At 43.2% G+C, this 25138-nt stretch overlaps 1 protein-coding gene across 3 annotated transcripts in view; it reads right to left on the bottom strand.

Moving 5' to 3' along the window:
- LOC112922837 (A-kinase anchor protein 13-like) overlaps positions 1–25138 on the bottom strand; it is a 42960-nt gene that overhangs the window by 3594 nt on the left and 14228 nt on the right. Inside the window, exons 1-2 of one of the 3 annotated variants that reach the window (XM_072742556.1) lie at positions 5959–6341; positions 3183–3257 (exon numbers count right to left, since the gene is read on the bottom strand). In XM_072742556.1, coding sequence (XP_072598657.1) covers positions 3183–3257; positions 5959–6117 — 234 coding nt within the window. In that variant the 5' untranslated portion in view covers positions 6118–6341. Of the gene's footprint in view, positions 1–3182; positions 3258–5958; positions 6342–25138 lie in introns of those variants that run through there. The other 2 variants (XM_072742554.1, XM_072742555.1) reach the window with 2 other exon arrangements.

The following is a 25138-nucleotide window of genomic DNA, read 5'->3' as shown; positions in this document are numbered from 1 at the left end:
AAAAAGAAAGAAACACAGAGTGGCTATATAACTTCTCCAAAGTCATAGTAAATGACTAGTAAATATGGAGGCAGAAGTGAGATTTGATCAGCCTAACTTCACAGTCCATGCTCAGAGCTACTATACCCTCACATTTTATTTTCTTTCTCTAAAGAAAGCCCAAAGACTTTTTCTTTAAAGTCACTCCTGGAGCCGAAGGCAGATGCTCAACCCCTGAGCCCCCCAGGCACCGAGGTCTCCTGCCCCACCAGCCTCCAGGTGACTTGCATTCAGGGATTCTCCCCATGCACACGGTTGTTTGTTTTGAAGAGACATAATGACCCATTTCAACCATCCATCTGTTGCTTCAATCCCCTCCATGCTATCCTTGCCAAATGTTTCAGAAAGTTGAAGCCTCCCAGGATAGCTCATCCCATCTTTGGATGGCTTTAACTGAGAAATTTCTTTCTCATGTGGAGATAAAATCTATTTGTAGTTTCCTTTTATTTTTTTTTTCCCATTAAAACCTTTAGGTCTAATCTGGGTTTTCCTATTTCGAGCATTTAATGAAGGCAACAGGCAATTTCTGGGGCATGACCAAGCCCCTAAAGAGCATGATGATCTATGGGCTTTAAGCTTAGGCACCCTCCTCAATAACGACCCTTCATGTGCTGTAAGGGAGAGTACTCCCCCCTCCTGTACCGAGTTCTGGGTCCAAGTACAGGTGCTTGCGGTCTTCTCTTCCCACCGAATCGTATCTTAGATTCTGGCCATTCACTGCCGTGCACAGAGACCTTTCTGAATCCCAATTCTGTGACCTAATGTACTCATTTTCCCTTCTTCAAGTCCCTTTTAGGCTTGATCAGCATGTTCCAGCCATGGCCACTGGCAAAGATCCTGGCCAGGAAAGCTGTACACGTAGCACCAACCAAAAGATATCGCTTGAGGGGAGGGTGGGGATGGCCGCTATGTTTTTTGCAAAGATTGTATACTGGGATTTAAGTCCACATATGCACAAGGGAGGGTGCACATTTAGCAAACAGAATATAATCAGATGCAGTTATCTTTATCCCCCAGAGATCTGCTTTTGCTCTGATTTCTGCAAAGTTGGATTAGTTCAGGAATTGGACTACCCAACTCAGAAGATACGAAAACACATGAAAGCCTCATGATTGAGGGTCTAGGTACTGACTGCACAACTTCCTTTTACAGTTAGCAGATGACCTTAGGAAACCCAAGTATTTGGGCTTCCAGGTTTAAAGCCCCCCCAGGTTCTAGTCTCCCTAAACAAACGGATGGCTATCCTGTGACTGTCTCTATGGCTTGAAGCAGTCTCATAGCCAGTAACGTTATAAATGCCATATTGGGGATTAGGTTTTTTAAATCTAACTTGTTTAAAAATATTTTTTTTATGCTTCAAGAATAGCTTTTACTCCTCATGTTCTAGAGTTTTGTGGACAGGTTCACATCAATCCTGTTCCTCTACTTTCTAGATTTTATAAATTAAATCCTATCCCTTCCAGCATTTAGCACTTCGGAGCTAAGTGGCCAGCATTGTGGAAGAAGAAGATTGAAAAATATTTAAGTCAGAGGACACCTCTCTGTCATTAAGTGATCGCCCAAGTGATCACAAACAATTTTACTTTCCTTTCTGGGTCTCTTATTTCTCATATAAAAGAGGAAGTGCTGCATTACTCCTTCCCGGAGGTCTCTTCTAGTTTTCAAAATTTTGCTATTCTAATTCCATTAAAGTAGAAGGGTGGGGGATCCCTGGGTGGCTCAGCGGTTGAGCACCTGCCTTCAGCCCAGGGCGTGATCCTGGGGTCCCGGGATCAAGTCCCGTGTCGGGCTCCCTGCATGGAGCCTGCTTCTCCTTCTGCCTGTGTCTCTGCCTCTCTCTCTCTCTCTCTCTGTGTGTGTCTCTCATGAATAAATAAATAAAATCTTAAAAAAAAACAATAAAGTAGAAGGGTGTACTGAAGCTTCAGAACAAAGACAAACTGCAGCATCTGGATTCTTTTCTTTGCCTGCAACTTCAAGGCTGCAAGTGTGATTTTAATATACTGGGCCTACCACACAACAAAATTTCACTGTATCCCTAATGCACAGCAGGTCACAGGATATGATCCCTCTAACCCAACAGTTCCTAAATTTAGTTGTGCATTGGAACCACCCAGGGGATTTTGATGCCTGGATCATTTTGATGATCATTTTGATGCCTGGATCTTACTCCCAAATGTCTAACTTAATTGGTAAGGAGTAAGACCACCTGCACCAGCAGGATTATAAAAACTTCTCCAGTTTAGAACCAGGGCTCTAGGGCATAGTTCTCAATTCTGAATGCATGCCTGAACCATTTGATAATTTTTCAAAACCTGCCAATGCCTAGGTCTACTTGCAGATTTTAATTCAATTGGCTTATGTCCCCAGGGCATTGGCATGTAAAACTGTCAAAGTCGGGGCGCCCGGGTGCCTCAGCCCAGTAAGCAGCCTACTTTGGGCTTCAGCTCAGGTCGTGGTCACACGACGGGCCCTCGTGCCCCAGCTGGGACTCCGCGCTCAGCGTGGAGCCGGCTTCATATCCTCTCCACTTCTCCCTCTCCCCCCAGCTCACACTCCCTCTCTCAAAGACAAAATAAAATCTTTTTTTTTTTTTTTTTAAGTGTTGAGGTGATCGTCGTAAGAAGACAGGGCTGGGAACTACTTCTCTAATCTCTCCCACACAAGTTCTATTTGATTATTTGGTCTATTTGATCTCTGCCTCCGTCCCACACTGGCCACTCATGAAATGAAAACCTTTGGTCTAATTACAAGGTCCAGCTCCGCCTCCATTGTACCAGCCGGGTGCCCTAACTTCCTGCTTGTCGTCCAGGATCAGAACCTCTTATCTTCTCAGGCACCTGGTGCTCCCCAGTCCGTGACCCGTGGTCTCTCAGGTGCCTCCGTCGGTCGCACCCCGCTTCTTAATTTCCATCTGTTTTCTCCATCCACTGTCCCTGGTGCTTGGAGTGCCCTCGCTCACTGCCCCAGACTTCATCTGCATCCTGGGTTACCCTGATCAAATTTCTCCCAGATCACAACTAACTACTACCGAAGGGAACCCTATAGGAGAAACCAAACTGAAAACAAGTCAGCCCATCATTGCCAACAATTAGCCAAATGAGACACTTAAGTAGCAAAAGGATCAGAAAGTACACACCCACCTGCGCATACACACACACAAGTGACTTATAAACTCTTCTTTCCATTCCATATTCATTCCCGTTCTGGCCAGAAACCTTGAAAAAAATACAACAATTAGTCTTGAGAAAGCACAAAATTGAGAATGGTAAATTAACAAAGGAATTAAGGACTTAATGAAAGAAGATGAAAGCAAAGATTAGAACTTTAGTCTGGAGAGATGATGAAAGCGTAAACCATTTTTTTATAAAGATTTTATTTATTTATTCATGAGAGACCCAGAGAGAGAGGCAGAGAGCCAGGTGGAGGGAGAAGCAGGCTCCATGCAGGAGCCCGACGCAGGACTCAAACCTGGGACCCCGGGGTCACGCCCTGGGCCGAAGGCCACGCTAAGCCACTCAGCACCCCCGGGCTGCCCTCATAAACCATTCTTAAATGGGGACTGAAATAATATTGTTTTCTCAAAAAGGAATCATGGTAGCTGAGAGAACAACGTTTTAGGAAAAATGAGAGATAATACTTCACAGTAACTGTAAAACAAAATTCTAAGGAGCTTGTGTGGGGTGAAAATAAACAGACTCATTGAAGTCCTAGATCAATTTGATGAATGGCTAAGATATAATGGATTTTTCAGAAAGTAAAGAAAATAAATACCTAGCATTGCAGGAGAACTTTACAAGTTTTTAAAACACCTCCATATGCATGGTCTTCTTTAAATTTTATTTTTAAAAAATCTGCAGTTGGAGCTGCCCCGAGCACATGTGAACGTCTCGAAGCTGTCATGTGGAGGATGCGTTGTGTCCCCCGTAGCTCCCCTGGGACACCCCCGGCCATACAATCCGCACTTGCTTCAGGGCACTTACATCCTTGTGCCCAGAGCCGGATTTGCCATGAGGCTGATGGGACCTGAAGCCTGAAGCTTTCCTCCTGTGTTTGTGTCACAGCGAACATAAATCACGGTCGCTGGTTGTGATTCCCATTTCATTCTAAATACTGACCTTGGTGCAGACCCTGGTTGGGTCAGGGCCTCCTTTGTAGCCCGGGATATGGGTCCCCTCCCGCCTGAGCACTGTGCTGAGTCCCCGTGTCCTGCAACCACTGCAAGGCCGCTGATGGCCTTCCCGGTTGCCCCTCAACCCTCCTTCCCCCCGACACCCAGCCTTTGAGCCGCAGCTGGCCCTGCCCCCTCATAGCTGCCCCCCGTGCAGGTGCCGTGTCCTCACAGGGAAGGTCTTCTCCAGGACACCCAGAGGCTTGGGTGAGCTTGCAGGTCTTCCTTCTCTCTCCATGTTCTGCCCCTGGACTAGTCTTCCTCTTTCCCCTCAACCCTGGGGCGCCCCTGCCCTGGAGCACCCCTACCCTGGAGGGTCCCTACCCTGGAGCACCCCTAGCCTGGGCGCCCCCACCCTGGAGCGCCCCACCCTGGAGCGCCCCCACCCTGGAGCGCCCCTACCCTGGAGCACCCCTACCCTGAGCGCCCCCACCCTGGAGCGGCCCTACCGTGGAGCACCCCTACCCTGGAGAACCCTCACCCTGGAGCACCCCCTCGGAGCTTCCTGCCACTGTGAGCAACTCGGGGCCTACAGCACTTAGGGCCTCCCTCAGCGCTTCCTCTCTTCCACATTCCCATTCCTTGAGCAAAGAGGGACAATAACCCACACTCAATCCTAAAAACACCTTTTATCCTGAGCCTTTCTGGCACGAGTGCCCCAGAAGAAAGAAAGAGAAGATTTGTGGCAGTGGCTCCAGGGCCAAACTGCGAGCAGGGTTCTCCCCCTGGAGATGTCACCACAACAGACACTGGGCCACGTACAGAAGCAAGGACAGCAAGGACCACAAGCAGGCCGTGGCTTGTCCTGGGGAGTGAGGGGGGTGCGCCCTGGGCCTGGGCCAGTGGGGTGCGCCCTGCAGGCCGCGCTGTCAGCCAGGCCCCAGCAGGTGCCACCAGCAGCCTGAGGTGGCTGCACCCCAGGCCGGGGCAAGTGTCCGGCTCGCCCCCACTCACAGGGGCTGGGCCACAGGCTCCAGGCCCGGAGCGTTATCTGGAGGGCACAGTGGGCATGGGGACTGGCTCCACCGCTGCGGACTTTAGGGATCCTGGCCTTTCCTGGGTTGCCGAGTATTAACTGGTGATTCTGGAAAATGCTTTTAAAAAGTTTTCACATGATAGTCCCTTCACTTGCCTCCCAGAAAACCTTCTAACAGTTTAAAGCAGGTTTAAATCAAGATTTTTAATAAAGCAGCATTTAAAGCAGAGGCCTGGGCAGGATCAGCGTGTGGTTGAACGGAAACACCGTCTGCCAAGAAAAAAAAAGTAAGCAGTTCGAGCGGTGCCTTAGATTTCTGCCCAGGAATTTGCAGGACTTTGCTGCTGCGGATTTTGTTCGACCTACAAAAACCCACAATGTTTATGGAAGCCCAAGAGAGCCCACTTCTTCTCAGTAAATATTCTTAATATAACAAGACATTAGCACTGTGCTGAAAGCACGAGGCTGCATATATCAGAAGCAAACTGTGCTGATTTCCTGTGTGCAGAAGATTTAGTAATTAAAATAAATAAAATCTTGGCTCAATGTGTGACTCTAGATATTTCTCACATCTGCCATCTGCTAGCTCCCTAGTACCAGGTTAGCACTGGGGTTCTGGTATATCTCTGGGAAGGAGAGAACAGTGTACAAATAACAACCAAATCCTGGAATTCCCGGCAGTGCTCACATTATGGGCATATGGTCATTTTTAGTGAAGTACGTATGCCCTGAACTCTCCCACCCATCGTGGCCACCCTGGCCGTTCACTTACTTTCAATAGTGCAGTGGTGCACGCTCCGTGAAGACGCTGAATCACAGTCATGTGACATGTCCATGCCATCTCCTGCTCGGGATTACCTAATGAAGGAACGCGGTAGCAGCTACGGAGTAAGGCCAATGTGGAGTTGAATCCACCACTAGTACTGGCCATCTTCTACTCTTTCTTGAATTACAAACTTACACCGCCTCTGGCATGAGGAAATAATTGGCTTCACAGAAATACACTCACATTCCTGACATTATTAGACTAGGGCTTGAGCAGAACCAAAAATCTGCAAGAGACGACAGCCAAGGCCAAGACAGTAACCAGAGTGACGATGCTTTCCTAAAAGGGTTGGTGTCCTCACAACAAAAATGGGCTCTCAGCAGCCTCTCCAATGCTACAGGGCGGGTGCAGACTGAAAAAGCATCATAGTCCAAATGTCATGACACACAGCAAAAAACTGGGCAGACCCACCTCCTTTCCAGCAGTAGACACGGCCGTCATCTTCCGAATCTCAGAAAGATATCCCAGCACAACCGATACTCAAACTAGTAAATACTTGTTCCAAAACATTAAAGAATAGTTTCCTACTCCCTTTTGGATCTTTTTCACTCTCTGTATCTTGCTGTACTTTTACTTCTATTAACTTTGTGTTTGGCATATAGTTGAATTTTATTCACGAGTAAATAAATGATAGAAAAGGAATAATATGAAATATAATATAGCTGAGTCTAATCCTTATAATAAGGATTCTTAAGAATGCTTGACTTGGGAGAATTGCCCAGAGGTGGAGCCCTGAAGGATGACCTATTTTTATGTGCCGAAAGAAGTTATTAATTAACTGATTCATTCATTCAACACATACTTATTGACAATTTTTTGCACACCAGATATTGTCCTAGATTTCTATGATTCAGGGATCAACAGAACAGACTTGGACACTAGTCTCAAAGAATTTACATTTTAAGGGGGAAGATATTTTTAAAAGAAAAGTGAAAAAGGAGTAAACAAATAATGATACAGTTATGATTGTGATTATGGTCCAAATAGGAAAAGTTTGGAGAAATGGAAAAGTAAGAGCTGATCATACAGGGCCTTTAACAGCCATATGAGGATTTTCTCCTTTATCCTAAAAGAAATGAATGACCCCATCAAAAGGCGCAGGGTTTCAGACTGGATAAAAAAGCAGGACCCATCTATTTGCTGTCTACAAGAGACTCATTTGAGACAGAAGGACACCTACAGCCTGAAAATAAAAGGTTGGAGAACCATTTACCATTCAAATGGTCCTCAAAAGAAAGCAGGGGTAGCCATCCATATATCAGATAAACTAAAATTTACCCCGAAGAATGTAGTGAGAGATGAAGAGGGACACTATATCATACTTAAAGGATCTATCCAACAAGAGGACTTAACAATCCTCAATATATATGCCCCGAATGTGGGAGCTGCCAAATATTTAAACCAATTAATAACCAAACTGAAGAAATACTTAGATAATAATACACTTATACTTGGTGACTTCAATCTAGCTCTTTCTATACTAGATAGGTCTTCTAAGCACAACATATCCAAAGAAACGAGAGCTTTAAATGATACACTGGACCAGATGGATTTCACAGGTATCTACAGAATTTTACATCCAAACTCAACGGAATACACATTCTTCTCAAGTGCACATGGAACTTTCTCCAGAATAGACCACATACTGGGTCACAAATCGGGTCTGAACCAATACCAAAAGATTGGGATCATCCCTTGCATATTCTCAGACTATAATGCCTTGAAATTAGAACTAAATCACGACAAGAAGTCTGGAAGAACCTCAAACACGTGGAGGTTAAGGACCATCCTGCTAAAAGATGAAAGGGTCAACCAGGAAATTAAGGAAGAATTAAAAAGATTCATGGAAACTAATGAGAATGAAGACACAACCGTTCAAAATCTTTGAGATTCAGCAAAAGCAGCCCTAAGGGGGAAATACATCACAATACAAGCATCCATTCAAAAACTGGAAAGAACTCAAATACAAAAGCTCACCTTACACATAAAGGAGCTAGAGAAAAAACAGCAGATAGATCCCACACCCAGCAGAAGAGAGTTAATTAAAATTCTAGCAGAACTCAACGAAATCGAGAACAGAAGAACTGTGGAACAGATCAACAGAACCAGGAGTTGGTTCTTTGAAAGAATTAATAAGATAGATAAACCATTAGCCAACCTTATTAAAAAGAAGAGAGAGAAGACTCAAATTAATAAAATCATGAATGAGAAAGGAGAGATCACTACCAACACCAAGGAAATACAAACGATTTTAAAAAACAGATTATGAACAGCTCTACGCCAATAAATTAGGAAATCTAGAAGAAATGGACGCATTCCTGGAAAGCCACAAACTACCAAAACTGGAACAGGAGGAAATAGAAAACCTGAACAGGCCAATAACCAGGGAGGAAATTGAAGCAGTCATCAAACACCTCCCAAGACACAAGAGTCCAGGGCCAGATGGCTTCCCAGGGCAATTCTATCAAACGTTTAAAGAAGAAATCATACCTATTCTACTAAAGCTGTTTGGAAATATAGAAAGAGATGGAGTACTTCCAAATTCATTCTATGAGGCCAGCATCACCTTAATTCCAAAACCAGACAAAGACCCCACCAAAAAGGAGAATTACAGACCAATTTCCCTGATGAACATGGATGCAAAAATTCTCAACAAGATACTAGCCAATAGGATCCAACAACACATTAAGAAAATTATTCACCATGACCAAGTAGGATTTATCCCCGGGACACAAGGCTGGTTCAACACTCGTAAAACAATCAGTGTGATTCATCATATCAGCAAGAGAAAAACCAAGAACCATATGATCCTCTCATTAGATGCAGAGAAAGCATTTGACAAAATACAGCATCCATTCCTGATCAAAACTCTTCAGAGTGTAGGGATAGAGGGAACTTTCCTCGACATCTTAAAAGTCATCTACGAAAAGCCCAGAGCAAATATCATTCTCAATGGGGAAGCACTGGGAGCCTTTCCCCTAAGATCAGGAACAAGACAGGGATGTCCACTCTCACCACTGCTATTCAACATAGTACTGGAAGTCCTAGCCTCAGCAATCAGACAACAAAAAGACATTCAAGGCATTCAAATTTGCAAAGAAGAAGTCAAACTCTCCCTCTTCGCCGATGACATGATACTCTACATAGAAAACCCAAAAGCCTCCACCCCAAGATTTCTAGAGCTCATACAGCAATTTGGTAGTGTGGCAGGATACAAAATCAATGCCCAGAAGTCAGTGGCATTTCTATACACTAACAATGAGACTGAAGAAAGAGAAATTAAGGAGTCAATCCCATTTACAATTGCACCCAAAAGCATAAGATATCTAGGAATAAACCTAACCAAAGAGGTAAAGGATCTATACCCTAAAAACTATAGAACACTTCTGAAAGAAATTGAGGAAGACACAAAGAGATGGAAAAATATTCCATGCTCATGGATTGGCAGAATTAATATTGTGAAAATGTCAATGTTACCCAGGACAATTTACACGTTTAATGCAATCCCTATCAAAATACCATGGACTAAAAAAAAAAAAAAAAAAAAAAAAAAAAAAAAAAAAAAAAAAAAAACAAACAAACAAACAAAATACCATGGACTTTCTTCAGAGAGTTAGAACAAATTATTTTAAGATTTGTGTGGAATCAGAAAAGACCCCGAATAGCCAGGGGAATTTTAAAAAAGAAAACCATAGCTGGGGGCATCACAATGCCAGATTTCAGGTTGTACTACAAAGCTGTGGTCATCAAGACAGTGTGGTACTGGCACAAAAACAGACACAGAGATCAATGGAACAGAATAGAGAAACCAGCAGTGGACCCTGAACATTATGGTCAACTAATATTCGATAAAGGAGGAAAGACTATCCACTGGAAGAAAGACAGTCTCTTCAATAACTGGTGCTGGGAAAATTGGACATCCACATGCAGAAGAATGAAATTAGACCACTCTCTTGCACCATACACAAAGATAAACTCAAAATGGATGAAAGATCTAAATGTGAGACAAGATTCCATCAAAATCCTAGAGGAGAACACAGGCAACACCCTTTTTGAACTTGGCCACAGTAACTTCTTGCAAGATACATGCACGAAGGCAAAAGAAACAAAAGCAAAAATGAACTATTGGGACTTCATCAGGATAAGAAACTTTTGCACAGCAAAGGAAACAGTCAACAAAACTACAAGACAACCTACAGAATGGGAGAAGATATTTGCAAATGACCTATCAGATAAAGGGCTAGTTTCCAAGATCTATAAAGAACTTAGTAAGCTCAACACCAAAGAAACAAACAATCCAATCATGAAATGGGCAAAAGACATGAAGAGAAATCTCACAGAGGAAGACATAGACATAGCCAACAAGCACATGAGAAAACGCTCCATATCACTTGCCATCAGGGAAATACAAATCAAAACCACAATGAGATCCCACCTCACACCAGTGAGAATGGGGAAAATTAACAAGGCAGGAAACCACGAAAGTTGGAGAGGATGTGGAGAAAGGGGAACCCTCCTGCACTGTTGGTGGGAATGTGAACTGGTGCAGCCACTCTGGAAAACTGTGTGGAGGTTCCTCAAAGAGTTAAAAATAGACCTGCCCTACGACCCAGCAATTGCACTGCTGGGGATTTACCCCAAAGATTCAGATGCAATGAAACGCCGGGACACCTGCACCCCGATGTTTCTAGCAGCAATGTCCACAATAGCCAAACTGTGGAAGGAGCCTCGGTGTCCATCGAAAGATGAATGGACAAAGAAGATGTGGTTTATGTATACAATGGAATATTACTCAGCAATTAGAAACGACAAATACCCACCATTTGCTTCAACGTGGATGGAACTGGAGGGTATTATGCTGAGTGAAGTAAGTCAATCGGCGAAGGACAAACAGTGTATGTTCTCATTCATTTGGGGAATATAGATAATAGTGAAAGGGAATATAAAGGAAGGGAGAAGAAATGTGTGGGAAATATCAGGAAGGGAGACAGAGGGATCCCTGGGTGGCGCAGCGGTTTGGCGCCTGCCTTTGGCCCAGGGCGCAATCCTGGAGACCCAGGATCGAGTCCCACGTCGGGCTCCCGGTGCATGGAGCCTGCTTCTCCCTCTGCCTGTGTCTCTGCCTCTCTCTCTCTCTGTGTGACTATCATAAATAAATAAAAATTTAAAAAATGTTTAAAAAAAAAAAAGGAAGGGAGACAGAACATAAAGACTCCTAACTCTGGGAAACGAACTAGGGGTGCTGGAAGGGGAGGAGGGGGGCGGTGAATGGGTGATGGGCACTAAGGGGGGCGCTTGATGGGATGAGCACTGGGTGTTATTCTGTTTGTTGGTAAATTGAACACCAATAAACATTGATTTATTAAAAAAAAAAAAAAAAGGAACCAAGGAAAGAGAGAGTTTCAAATGGAGAAAGTGATGACTCAGGAAATGCAAGTAAGTGGAAGACCGGAGGCTGATGCTGGATTCTGTAATATGACCAGAAGAGATTGAGTGGCGTGGTGGATTGAAGAGAACTTAGCTGTGGAAGGTGAGTAAGGCATTAGGAAAATGGGCATAGATAACTCTTCCCAGAAGTCTAGCAATGAGCAAAATTCGGAAGTTCTATCCTCGGTTATATGGCCTGCGTTTCTCTATTTGTGAAATGACGGTGTGAATATAAACATACTTGGAAAATATCTTGACAAATACAAGGGTAAAGTCCGGTGTTTGGCATCAGTCCATTTGGTTTGGTTCCAATAATATTTATTGAGCACATGATACAGCCTGCGACACAAAGATGAATAGAACAGGGTGCATTCCTGCCAGTAGCTTATGATTTAATAGAGAAGATGGAATAAAACACACGCATTTAAGAAAATGCCGTAAATTTGAGGTTGAAATTATGTACAATGTGCTATGGGAGCAAGGAAGGGGGCAATTTACCCCAACAGGGATATTTGAAACAGTTTTTGGAAGAGGAGACACAAACTGAAGAAACAATAGGAACTCGCCAGGGTGGTAGAAGGAAGTAAAGAGGCGCAGAAGGAACTAACGAACATGAACAGAGGCCCAGGTTGCTGAAACACAGATAAAACTCTGTGTACACCTGCTCTTGTATAGCCTCAGTTTCCTCAACAGAAGTTTTTAATTTTAACTTCCTTGAGTTAAAGCTCAAATAATTCCTATATTCTAATAGGAAAACTTCATGAACTCTCAATTAGGGTTCGAAATTATTACCAGAGCAGCCTTAAACAACCTCATTCAATCTGTTCATTCTACATATGAGTAAACTGGGTCCCAAAGAGCCTGGGAACTTAACCAAGTCCCTCGAAGAAGGAGCAGAGCCTAGAGCAAACCTACGTTCTGTTTTCTGATACTATGACACTACGGAACGTTCTTATCTTCCAGGAGTTAAAGGCTGAAGCTAGCGAAGAGTGAAAGAGCAAGCAGAGGCTACCAAAGTGTCAATAGAGATGCCGCTGTCTGGTGGAGGGCCACACACTGAAGGCTGAGAATTAAGACAGGGGACAAGGGGTAGGATGAGGTAATCACACCTCCGGACTTTTCTTCCCTCCGGGCAAATCACCATAAACCTACAGCTTGTTGCACGTGTTGTAAGAGGCATGGGTTTTGACGGAAGCCAGGCTAGGTTCAAAAGCCATTGGTTGTCTTTCTGTCTAGTTGTGCTTGTGTATCCGTACTGTTTTCTGTATCTGTAAAATCTGATAATAATGCATTTTTTTTAAATGAAGCTTGAGTAAGTTAGTATATATGGACATGAGTAACATATTGCCTGGCTCAAAGGAGGCAACTGAATATCTGTCTTCTACACCCCTCCTGACAAGAATACGGGGGAGACACCACAGCCACCATCTGAGTATATTTCCCACAAATGCCCAGGTCACTTGTTCTCAAGACGCTGCAGAGAACCTGGCAGCAGGCAGTAGGTGGTTTCACAGACCATTGTCTATCTTTGAATTTAAGACTGACCTGCTAAGTCCCGGACAGCTAACGACAGACGAGTCAACAGCTCAGAGACCAAAGATCAGAGTCTGAGCTGGACTTGGTGGAGCCTGGAGCTAACAAGAAAGGGACAGGTGCTAGGTGTGGTGTCTGTCGTAGAAAAAAAATGCAATTGAAGTTAAGAAAATTAAAACGGGTGAAGTAGGGAAAGAAGCTGTTAGCTAATGCGTCATTGTCTCAGACACAAAACGTGCTCCAGCTGCATAGCCATAAAATGCTTTCTCTGTAATTATTAACAGCTGTTGCCTGAAAATTATGTTGGGTTCATTCCAATGTGAATAGTAAGACAGAGAGTGTAAGCACTTTTCTTCAGCTGCACGCACTTTAAGGAAGAAAGCCTAAGGTTTGCATGAAGTGGCCTCGCAGCTAGTTGTGCAATCCTCACATGACTCAGCACTCCAACTACCTGATGAAGAAAGCGGGGATCCTGACAGAACAGGCCAGAAGCCGGGTGCACACAAGGATCTTGAACCCTGTTTCATTGCCTCTTCTTTCCTTCTCTGTAACTTGCTCTCTTGGGCATTTGGCAACTCCCCTCCTGTGGAAGCAGCGAGGCAAAAACTAAAGGCAGGCCAAGCTCCCTGCGTGCTCTTCCACTTGAGCCTCACAAATATTTTTGTTTGCCAAAAGCGTACCACACAGTGTCTCTCTCCCCCTTTCCCATTCTACTCTCTTCTAAGCCCTCATATCCTTGGCCAGGTGAGGACAAAAATTCTCTATGATTCTGTCCCCTATTTTCTGTTTAAGAAATTCTGATGAGAAGAAATTAGGAAATACAGATGAATTTCATTCACTTTGCAACGGTTCCCTGAACACCTGTAATGGGCCAGGTGCTCAGAAGGTACATGAGACACAACGCTGAGAAGACACAGGTGAAAAAAAAAAGACACAGGTGCTGCCCCCAGATACTCCCGGTCTGGTCGAGAGTAGACGGTGCAACTAGTCACTGTACTGCGGTGCAGCAAGTGCTGGAAGCAGCAAGCATGGCTTAAAAGGGCTCATTCTACTGACGGGTACATCAAGAAAACATCCATGAAGGAGAAGGATTTTCAGTTGTCAAGATGGAGGAACAGAGCTTCACCACAGAGAATAACGTAACGGCAGCTGTGACACCCTGACAGACACAGGGTGGAATGAAGGGGACTGCAAAGCTGGGCATCGTTAATGGCTGGTCACTGATGGATGAGGGTAACAAGGGAGTGGGGCCGGGAGCTGAGGCCAGAGAAGGGGGAGGGCTAAGTGACGAAGGACTTTCTGCGCCAGAAGAGGTTTTAACTTTATTCTGAAGGTAACAAGATAGCTTCTGATACGTATTAGTCCAGGAAGCAAATAACTAGATTTAAACTTTAGAAAGGTGGTTGTCAGCAGTGTGGAGACAGCTGGTGAGGGGGGGGGGGGCGGTAAGAGAGTCAAGGCAGGATTTCTAGCGAGAAAGTGACTATACTGGTTCAGGTGAGTGACGGCAGGAACACGAACTGAAGAATGGCAATAGGGAGGGAGTAGAGGACATAAACCTGAGAAATAGTTAAGATCAGTCACCTAATTAAACGTGTGGAGTGAGGGCAGGGTAGAAGTAAGGGAAGGCGAGAACCAGATCGGGGGCCTTAGTTCCTGGGTAGGTAGTGGCAAAATTAGCTGAAGTAGAAACTTGGAAAGATGTTAAGGAGAATATTAGTTTAAACTTCTTTTTAGGTTTTTATTTATTCATTTATTTATTTATCTATTTATTTATATTGTGGTAAGATCAGTAAAAGTGAGATCTATCTCTATCTCTAAACAAAATTAAGTGTAAAATAGGGATAGTATGTTAGTTATAGGTACAATGTTGTGGAGTAGATCTCTAGAGCTTATTCATCTTGTTTAACTGCAATTTTATGCCTGTTGATTAGCAGCTGCCCATTTCCTCTCTTCCAGCCCACTGGCAACCACCATGTCAATCGGTGATTCTGTAAATTTGACTATTTTAGATACTTCATGCAAGCGGAATCAACCAAATGCCAAAGCCCCACACATTCATATCTCTACCCCAGACCTAGGATAAAAACCCACCCCAGTTTGCCCAGGACTTTCTTGGCTTTAGAACCAGAAGTTCTGTATTCTGTGAACCTCCTCAGTCCCAGAAAAAACCACGATGGTTGGTCACACTTCCCAGATTTCTCTTCCAACCTCTAGATTCATAAATCTGACTACCTATTTACTCTCTAACTCCACTTGGCATCTTAAGCTTAATATGTCCAGATGGACTCCTGATCTTTATCCTCAATTCTGCTGCTCCCATGGACATGTCCATCTCAGTAAATCATGACTCCATCCTTCTAGTTACTTTGGCCGTAAATCTTAATGTAACTCATGATTTTTTTTTTCTTTCTTCTGTAACACACATCCAATCTCTCAACATTTTCTGTTGGCTTTCCTTCAAAAACATCCAGAATCTCACCATTTCCCTATGCCTACTGTCACCATCCTGACCAACCCACCATCATATCTTGCATGAATCAGTGCCCACAAGTTCCTAACTGATATCACTGCTTCCACCCTTCATCAGCCTTATCCACACAGAGTTAATTCTCCACACAGCAGCCAGTGCAATCCTTTAAGAACATATGTCAGAGCACAACCTTTGCTTATGTTGCATAATTATTTCCCACATACTTGACTGAAAGCCAAAGTTCTTACACCGACCTCCAAGCTCCTACCTCACCTCTCCATCATCATCTCCTGCTATTTTCATGCCTATCAACCTGCTCCAAACAGTCTGGCTCTCCTGTTGCTCTTTAGACCTGGAGAACATACTTCTATCTCAGAGGTTTTTCCCTTACTCCTCCCTCTACCTGGAGCAGTCTTCTTTCAGGTATATGCAAGGTTCATCCTCTTGTCTAGTTCAGATGTTAGCTCGTCATTTCCCTATTTATTTTTTTTCCCTATTTAAAATAGCATGCACTTATGCGCACACATAGGCACTTCCTGTCCTCTTCGTCTGGGGTAGTTTTCTCTGTAGCACTTTCACCAAAGGACACACTTTATGTTTTATTGTTGACTTGACTATTGTATACCTCTTCTACCGCCACATGAAGATCCTTAGGAGAGAGCTGTTTTATTGATCACTGTATCCCCAGCACTTAGAACAGAGCCTGGTACATAGTAAGTATTTGATAAATATGTGCTATGTAAACCAATGAATGAATTATAAATTCAGATAAGAGCTCCAAACGGCTGGAACAGAATATGTGACTAAAGAATCTCAACCTAAAGAGTTGGGGAGAATTTCCTATGGAAATACCATCTGAATAGGGAGACCTGACGCATGAGTAGGCTTTAACCAAATGAGGAGGGGAAAGAATATTTCAGACAGAAGGAAGAACTTCTGCAAAGGCTTTATGGCAGGAAGATCTATAGTGTGATCAAGAAACTGAAAGAAAACCCATATGACTGGAGTACAGAGAACAGGGAGGAGATTGCTGAAATGAGGTTGAGAAGGTATACATGGGCATGATGTCTGTCTAACAGACATCATTTCGGAGAGAAATAAAAGGCATTGGAGGAACTTAATCTCAGGGCAAATGTATGTATGACCCAATCCCATTTGTGATATGAAAATATCACTGACGCATGTTAAATGGGGCGAAGAGGGCTAGAAACATTGAGACCAGATGGACCACAGCAATAGTACAGGAAAGAAATGATGGTCCCGTGGAAAATAAGTAGTGGTGGAGACAAAATAATGACAAATTCTGAGATCCTTAGGAGTTAAAATGGACAGGGTCTGGAGAGCAATTAAAGATGGAGACAAGAGGATAAGGGAGAAAGAGGGATCAACAACATGCCTAAATTTATTAACAGAACAGATGGTGGTAATATTCACTGATTTCAGTTTAGTGGAAGAAGACCTGGCTTGGAGGGAATGGCTTAAGGGTTCAATCTTGGACATACTGAGTATAAGGAGACTTCTGGACATGTGACACCCAGAAGAGGAATTCGCGGGGCTCCTGCACATACGGCCTGGAGGGAGCCAGGTGGAGGCCTGGGCTGGAGACAGGTATTTGGGAGCTATCATTGTGAACATGGTAATGCAGCCTCAAAACGGATAAGATGGCCAGAATTTTGTATGAGGTCTTACAAAGCTGCATCTTTCCTGTACTTGAATAGATAACATTTCAGACAAAAGCGTGATTATAATTTTGCACTTATTTAATTTCCTCTTATTCGAGAATCAGATCCTTGCTGTAAACTGTTAGATTTTTTTAAGACTCTCATTCTCACTTACTTTCCTTCTCCTCTTTCCAGTTTTGCATATTCCATAATAATAATAATAATAATAATAATAACAACAACAATAATAATTAGCAGCAGCAACAGCATGGCAGGAACATCTCTAACCCATTAATAACATCATGGAACCAAACAAGTTAGAGAATGTATCCCACTTAGGACTTCCCTTCATTGGCATTGGCAGAGGCAAATTACTTCAGATAAGTCACAGATTCCAACTTTACTGTTCAACAGCTATCTTGCCTCCCAAAGATAACATGTCAGAACCTGTAAAATTATTTATGTCAGGCAACTTCAGAAAGGTGACAAGCATACTTCTAAACCTACAATTCAAGTCCTAGTTCTACCAGGTCCTCTGTTTATGACAGTGTGAACATGTTGCTTAAACTCTATGGGTTATAGTTTTCGTTTGTAGAGTATGGATCACAATATCTGCCCCACAGATCCCTAGAGAGGATTAAATGAGGTGATCCGTGCAAAGCATCTGGCATCTAATATGTATACAAACAGGAGATAGCTTATTTTTGAATGATTACTAGTATTACTACTACGTCCCCCATTTTTGTGCGCCTCTAACTTGTTACTTGCTCTTTTTGATAACTTAGTAGGCTCAAGGAAGGACAATGGCTTAATTTCAGCAAATAAGAGCAACATAAGAAATTATGTGTGCAAAGTTGGTCATCAAATGGAGCAAAAGAGGGATCCCTGGGTGGCGCAGCGGTTTGGCGCCTGCCTTTGGCCCAGGGCGTGATCCTGGAGACCGAGGATCGAATCCCACGTCAGGCTCCCGGTGCATGGAGCCTGCTTCTCCCTCTGCCTGTGTCTCTGCCTCTCTCTCTCTCTCTGTGACTATCATAAAAAAAAAAAAGGAGCAAAAGACTTGTCCAAGGACAAACTACCATTGAAGAATATTTTAAAATACAGCAAGATATTAGGAAGGATATTATTGGTTGAGGGTGAAAATAAAACTCGACAAGTTTTCTCCACGTTCAGATGTGAGGCAGCTGATAGGTACTTATATTATCAATAGGTACCTAGAAAAACTGGTCACTTACAGAAATTTACATCATAGAAAATATTGACTTATAATGGGAAGTACAACTTACAATGGAATTTTACCAAAATCTTGCCTTTTTCTAAGAAAGTAAGCACTTGAAAAACCAAGGGTTGGGGAAGAAAGAGTGCAGCTTTGCCCTAGGTGGGAAATCTAGCTCTCCACCTACCTCTTGGATTGCCGTCAGCAAGCTTCACTGTTTGTCTACCCTTCAATTTCTTCAACCATGAGATGTGAACATTAATGTCAATACCATGAGGTTGTTGAGTGTGTTAACTGATTTATCATATGCAAAGAGCTTTATACAAAATAAGCACTCAGTAAACGTTAGCTCCACTTTCCTAAATACTGCTAGCTAAGTACAGGTAAACAATGGGGAAATGAAAGCATAATTTTGCTCAAATGAACTGTGCCCAAGCTATCTTTCATTCCTAGCACTTACCTTCGCAAACTTATTCTTTGAACCCCACCATTTATTACAGTCAAGAGAAAACAATGAAATGGTATTTATTTTTAAACACTTATTAAAAGAAAAGGAAAATCCATTTCTAATGACTTTGTGCTTAATCCCATAACACTTGGTGGATGAAAAATGAGTCTCATTCTTTGCCTAAAATTGTTCTTAGAAGTCACTTAATTTAAAATTATATACTAATCAATGTAATACACGCACATGGTAACTAAGCAAATAGGACATGACGGACACACAAAAAAACCCTTCCCATCCTTCTATTCTCATCCTCAACACCACACCCCACAGGCAAACCATTCAGTTGTTTCTGGTGTCAGTTTTGGTGAGTCCCTCCCTAATTCTAGATATCATGATTTTTTTTTTAAGATATCATTATTTTATCTGTTTTGATTTGTCCACTTTAGATAGTATCTAATGAATCCCATTTACAAGCACTTGAAATTCCAGTCACTTAGTCAACTCTACTTTTCTCAATGCATGGTATTATTTAGTTTTTCTATTACCTTTATGTCTTTAAATAATATATTTATTTTTTTAAAGATTTTATTTGTTTACTTGACAGAGAGAGAGAGAGCAAGAGAGTACAAGCAAGGGGAGTGGCAGAGGGAGCTAGAGAAGCAGGCTCTAACCTTGGAAGGGAGCCTGAGGCGGGGCTGGATCCCAGGACCCTGTGATCATGACCTGAGCAGAAGGCAGAGTCTTAACCAACTAAGCCACCCAGGCCCCCTTTAAATAATAGATTTAAATGACTATTTCTTATTCCAACAGCTTTTGCAGTATTTCTAGCAGCCTCATTAATGTCATAACGTAATGTAAGTTCCAAGACTAAAGGAGTTTCATTTGATGTTTTACTTTCCCTGTATCCCAAGTGCCTAAAACAACACCTGCACCCCGTGGGTATTTGTCAAGTGAATGAATGAATGACCACAGTGATGTTATCAGTGTATTAGCATTCTTATCTTTCCTTCTATGTGTGCTTTTCCTTCTCCAATCAGCTACATTTTTGCTTTTTCACATTAAGTTATTAATATCTACCTATTGTCCTCTAAGCACAGCAAAGTGCCTATGTTTTGTCCATAGGGCACTTGCGGTTAGTTGTCTTTGCTTTCCCCAAGGGTTGTTCAGTTTATTTAGAGATGAGCCCTACATCCATCTGCCTCCATGTCGGTTTGGGGGAGAGGGCTTGATGCGCCCACTGGGGGCAGCGGCTTTATTCCAGACCTCAAGCAAATCCCCCAATTTTTTTTTGTATTTTTTTTATTGGAGTTCAATTTGCCAACATATAGCATAACACCCAGTGCTCATCCCACCAAGTGCCCCCCTCAGTGCCCGTCACCCAGTCACCCCCACCCCCCACCCACCTCCCCTTCCACTACCCCTTGTTCATTTCCCAGAGTGAGGAGTCTCTCATGTTCTGTCTCCCTCCCTGATATTTCCCACTCAGTTTCTCTCCTTTCCCCTTTATTCCCTTTCACTATTTTTTATATTCTGCAAATAAATGAGACCATATAATGTTTGTCCTTCTCTGATTGACTTATTTCACTCAGCATAATACCCTCCAGTTCCATCCGCATCGAAGCAAATGGTGGGTATTTGTCGTTTCTAATGGCTGAGGAATATTCCGCTGTATACACAGACCACATCTTCTCTATCCATCATCTGTCAATGGACACCGAGGCTCCTTCCACAGTGTGGCTGTTGTGGACATTGCTGCTAGAAACATCAGGGTGCAGGTGTTCCGGCATTTCATTGCATCTGTGTCTTTGGGGTAAACCCCCGGCAGTGCAATTGCTGGGTCGTAGGGCAGGTCTATTTTTAACCCTTTGAGGACCCTCCACACAGTTTTCCAGAGTGACTGCACCAGGTCACAGCAATTTGGCAGTGTGACAGGAGACAAAATCAATGCCCAGAAATACCCTGATTTCAACCCCAGTTCCCACTTACTTGCTGTTGACTCTGAGGCCAGAATCTTTCTGGATTCATTCTATCAAGCAGGTCAGCTCTGGTCTCCCTGTAGCTCCTATCATCTATAAAACTTAGGCCCCCTTTCCCTGCTCTCTGTAGCTACATTTGCCACCTTAAACCACAAGCGTTAAAAGTAATATTTTTAATATTTTACGTAATTTGTGTGTATGTAAAGGAATTAAGAGACACATATGATTTGTTATAGACAACTTTTTGCTTTTCCTACTGAGTTTGACTTCCTACATGAACCATAACATAGTCAATATGTGATCATTAATTCTCTTAGCTTTTTATTATTTTTTTTTCATTTATCTGTGAGATTCATGCTAATTCTCTGATGCATCTTTTAAGCCACATTAAAATCTCTTTTTTAGGGATGCCTGGGTGGCTCAGCAGTTGAGCATCTGCCTTCGGCTCGGGTTGTGCCGATCCCGGGGTCCCGGGATCGAGTCCCACATCAGGCTCCCTGCATGGAGCCTGCTTCTCCCTCTGCCTGTGTCTCTGTCTCTCTCTCTGTGTCTCTCATGAATAGATAAAATCTGTTTTAAAAAAATCTCTTTTTAAACAAAATTCAGCTAAAAATAAGAAAATATATTTGAGAAACAACCCGCATGCCTCCCACACACATACTGTGCATGAGCCAAGTTCTACCTCCCAGACAATGGAGTTGAGGAAAGGCCGAGGAGCGGTGAATGAGCAACTGGGATCCGACTTCCCTGTTGTACGGCCACAGAGCCAATGTATTAAACCAGCCAGTATTTTCCCAAATTCAATGAACCTGGAAGAACTCTAGGAAAAAATGTTCAAAGATCACCTACATTTATTATACCTTTACCTACAGAGAAACAATTATCTTACCAAATTCGTTCACTGATCAAGCAAACATTTGGAAGGAAAGTTTCCTTTTTTCAAAGTTTGGAAGGAAAATTTCTAACATTTATTGATTATATGTCATGTTCTAACTCTTTTTTTTTTCATGGTCACAAGAAATCAAAGAAGTGGGTACTATATTAGACTCTTGTGACTTAAAGATTTAACATTGGAGGGCTTGGCTATTGGTCAGTAACCCCAAAAGTAAAGGACTTATCTGTTTTCTGACGTATTCAGTTGAAACTGATGCCCACTTGGAGGCTGAAGTAGAGGAGTAAGAGGCTAACCCATGGATGACGTGGGATCTACGGGCAAGCATCTCCATTTCAACAAGATTTTCTGACCTTCCTCTCCCGTCTTCAGTGGCTCCATTAGTATTCTTGTATTTAAGGATTCCGTGTCTCAAGAGTATCCCTTGAGTGATTCCCTTGAGGGTCTATTATAATCAAGACATAAAATAGTGTAGCAATGCTTACCCATGGGGAAAAAAAGGCAAACTGGGATTCAAAACCATCTTTCTAGACTCCAAAATTTGTGTTTTTCTTAGCTTACCCACTGAGCTTCTTTCTAGTGCTGAGGACAGAAGTGCAGGAATGACTTTCATCTCCACCAAATAGGAGGCCCCGTGAGGAAGGGTGCACTCTCCCAGCCTCAGACTGTGCTTTAGGCAATTTAAGGATCCCGTGAAGGGCATCCTATCAACAAGGAGGCTTATCTCTTTGTCTATGGGAAGATACAAAACTAACTCCCTCCTAACAACCCACGGAATAAGATGAGCGAACACAAACCATTCAACTGAATCAGTCAAATGAGCAGGTAGAGATGTATGACCTGAAGAGAATACGAATTAATTGTGAAAGATTGACAAAGAAACCAGCATCGAGTCAAGAAACAATGGTCGGGATCCCTGGGTGGCGCAGCGGTTTGGCGCCTGCCTTCGGCCCAGGGCGCGATCCTGGAGACCCGGGATCGAATCCCACGTCGGGCTCCCGGTGCATGGAGCCTGCTTCTCCCTCCAGCTGTGTCTCTGCCTCTCTCTCTCTCTGTGACTATCATAAATAAATAAAAATTAAAAAAAAAAAATGTTTAAAAAAAAAAGAAACAATGGTCTAAGTTTTGCCAAACTCAGAGAGAGCCACAGCATGTAGCCCATGGTTTACCAGCTTCATAATCAGCTGGAATTTTTTTTACAACCCTATTGTTCTAGTTCATAATAAGGTGAAACACGAAGTCTTCCGGGTGTTTTCAGCAACCAGTAAACCAGTGCCTTTGTGTATGGGAAATGTTTTGTCAGTGACCAAATCTGCTTCTCCTTCCAAAATATGCCGTCAACATGTTTCCTTCAAACCAATTAACTCTGTTTTAGTAAGTTTGCCAAATCAGAGATTAATAAAACCCATCCTTCCATACAATTATCAATGTATAGAAGGATCCCAAATCCCCACCCTCTGATTGAGACTCCAGAGGCTATTTATGAGTTTTCCCTACTTTCTTTGGCATACGGTATTTGATACGGGTGTTCTGGGTTAATTCTGGCTTTTTTTCCCCCATGAAGAAAAGTTCAAAAACAATTTTTTTGAACTAATATCATCTGGGCCTCAGGCAGGTTAGTTAGCTAAGATGCCCTTAGATAAGTATTATAAACATCTAGAAGGTACCTAGGCCAGATCATCAACAAGATTCTTGATGTTTTCTCCCAAAAAACACAGTATGCAGAAAAGGTAAAATCTAATTCAAATTGCACAACAATAACTCAATACTTTGTGTGACACTTTAGAACTACAGAGTATCTTCACATTCATTACTCCATTTAGGCCTTATAAGGTTTTTGTGACATAGATGTTATTCTTTTATTTAACAAGTTGAGTAACTTGCCTGAGGTGACACAGATGCTATGTGATCAAAGCCAACTCTATATACTACTCCTTCATTGCGGGCAACCCTGGTGTCCATACCAGGAGAGGAAGACAGTGTCCTTCTTTACAATGTGGCTGCAGAGTGTGCAGCTATTCTCAGCAAAATGTCTAATGCTTCCTGGAGTGAGCTAGAAGACATCTTTTCACCAGCAGACAAGCGCACCCAAGCCAGGCACAATTCCAACTGAGCCTACCTGCCCTGTTTCAGCTTTGACTTGGATAGATCATAAATCATGTGAAAAGATTGCTTGGTCACCGTACCAATTCTATCTTTTCTTAGATCCATACAAGCCCACAAAGCTGAAAAGCAACCTGAGGGACGCCCGGGTTGCTCAGCGGTTTGGCACCTGCCTTCAGCCCAGGGCGTGACCCCGGGGTCCCAGGATCAAGACCCACATCAGGCTCCCTGCGTGGAGCCTGCTTCTCCCTCTGCCTGTGTCTCTGCCTCTCGCTCTGTATCTCTCATGAATAAATAAATAAAATCTTTATTAAAAAAAAGCAACCTGGGATCTCTGGGTGGCGCAGTGGTTTGGCGCCTGCCTTTGGCCCAGGGCGCGATCCTGGAGACCCGGGATCGAATCCCATGTCGGGCTCCCGGTGCATGGACCCTGCTTCTCCCTCTGCCTGTGTCTCTGCCTCTGTGTGTGTGTGTGTGTGTGTGTGTGACTATCATAAATAAAAATTTTTTTAAAAAAGCAACCTGATTTATGAGATCATTGTTATGAGGACAGTTAATGTCATATTCCTCGTACCAGGTTGCATCTGTGCCCAAGTTACTCCCTAGAAAAAGCAGGCGCAGCTCTCAAAATTGTAATGACTAAGAAGAAACCATGACACGGGAAAGCTTGCATATGAGCGCAGCTAGAAGTGAATAGCAAATTATTCTGCTCATATCTGAAATGAAATACAGTGGCATGAATTAGTATTCACTCCAATGTCCCCTAAAGCACACTGAAATATTGTCAGAAAATCAATATATAAAACTGTCAAACCGTCAGCCAAAGGCAAAAATTAGTGGTCTGATTATTGGAGAGTTATCCCTTCAGGGGCGGCAAGTGTTACAAATGGCCATAACTGTGTGGGCTTCACCCCTCCACCTCCTGCACCCCCCCTCTTCTCTCTGCACCGAGAGCATTTCCTCTGGTATATTCAGTACAGGCCTTGTCCTTTCTATCTTTCCTGCACTATCCGCCCAGGAGTTGCTCCTCCCTAGTCCTTTGCCATCTGGCATGTGGCAAGGCCCGTTTTGCAGCTAGGAATCTTCTAGGACTTGCAATCCTAATCCCCTTTTGGGGAGGGTGCCACTAATTCACATGGGACCAGCAGACAAGAGAGGCCATTCTTCTCTTCTGCTCAACCCATTTGTTTCCCACAGGATCATTCCACAACCCTGTATGATGTAAGAGTCTTTACCAAATTGCCGAGGTAACGCAGCCAAAGAACAGAGCCAAGAAAGGAATAATTTAGTTCAGTAGAAATAGTCCAGGGGCAAAACAGCCAGCAAATTTAAGCTCCTGTGGCAGTTCCTACCTAGGCCTTCCCCAAACCTCACCCCTTTGCCCTGTGTGTACCTTT

This window comes from Vulpes vulpes, chromosome 16 (genome assembly GCF_048418805.1).
Source record: "Vulpes vulpes isolate BD-2025 chromosome 16, VulVul3, whole genome shotgun sequence".
NCBI lineage: Eukaryota > Metazoa > Chordata > Mammalia > Carnivora > Canidae > Vulpes > Vulpes vulpes.
The sequence above is the reverse complement of the archived record's forward strand: the minus strand, read 5'-3'. Positions and strand labels throughout refer to the sequence as shown.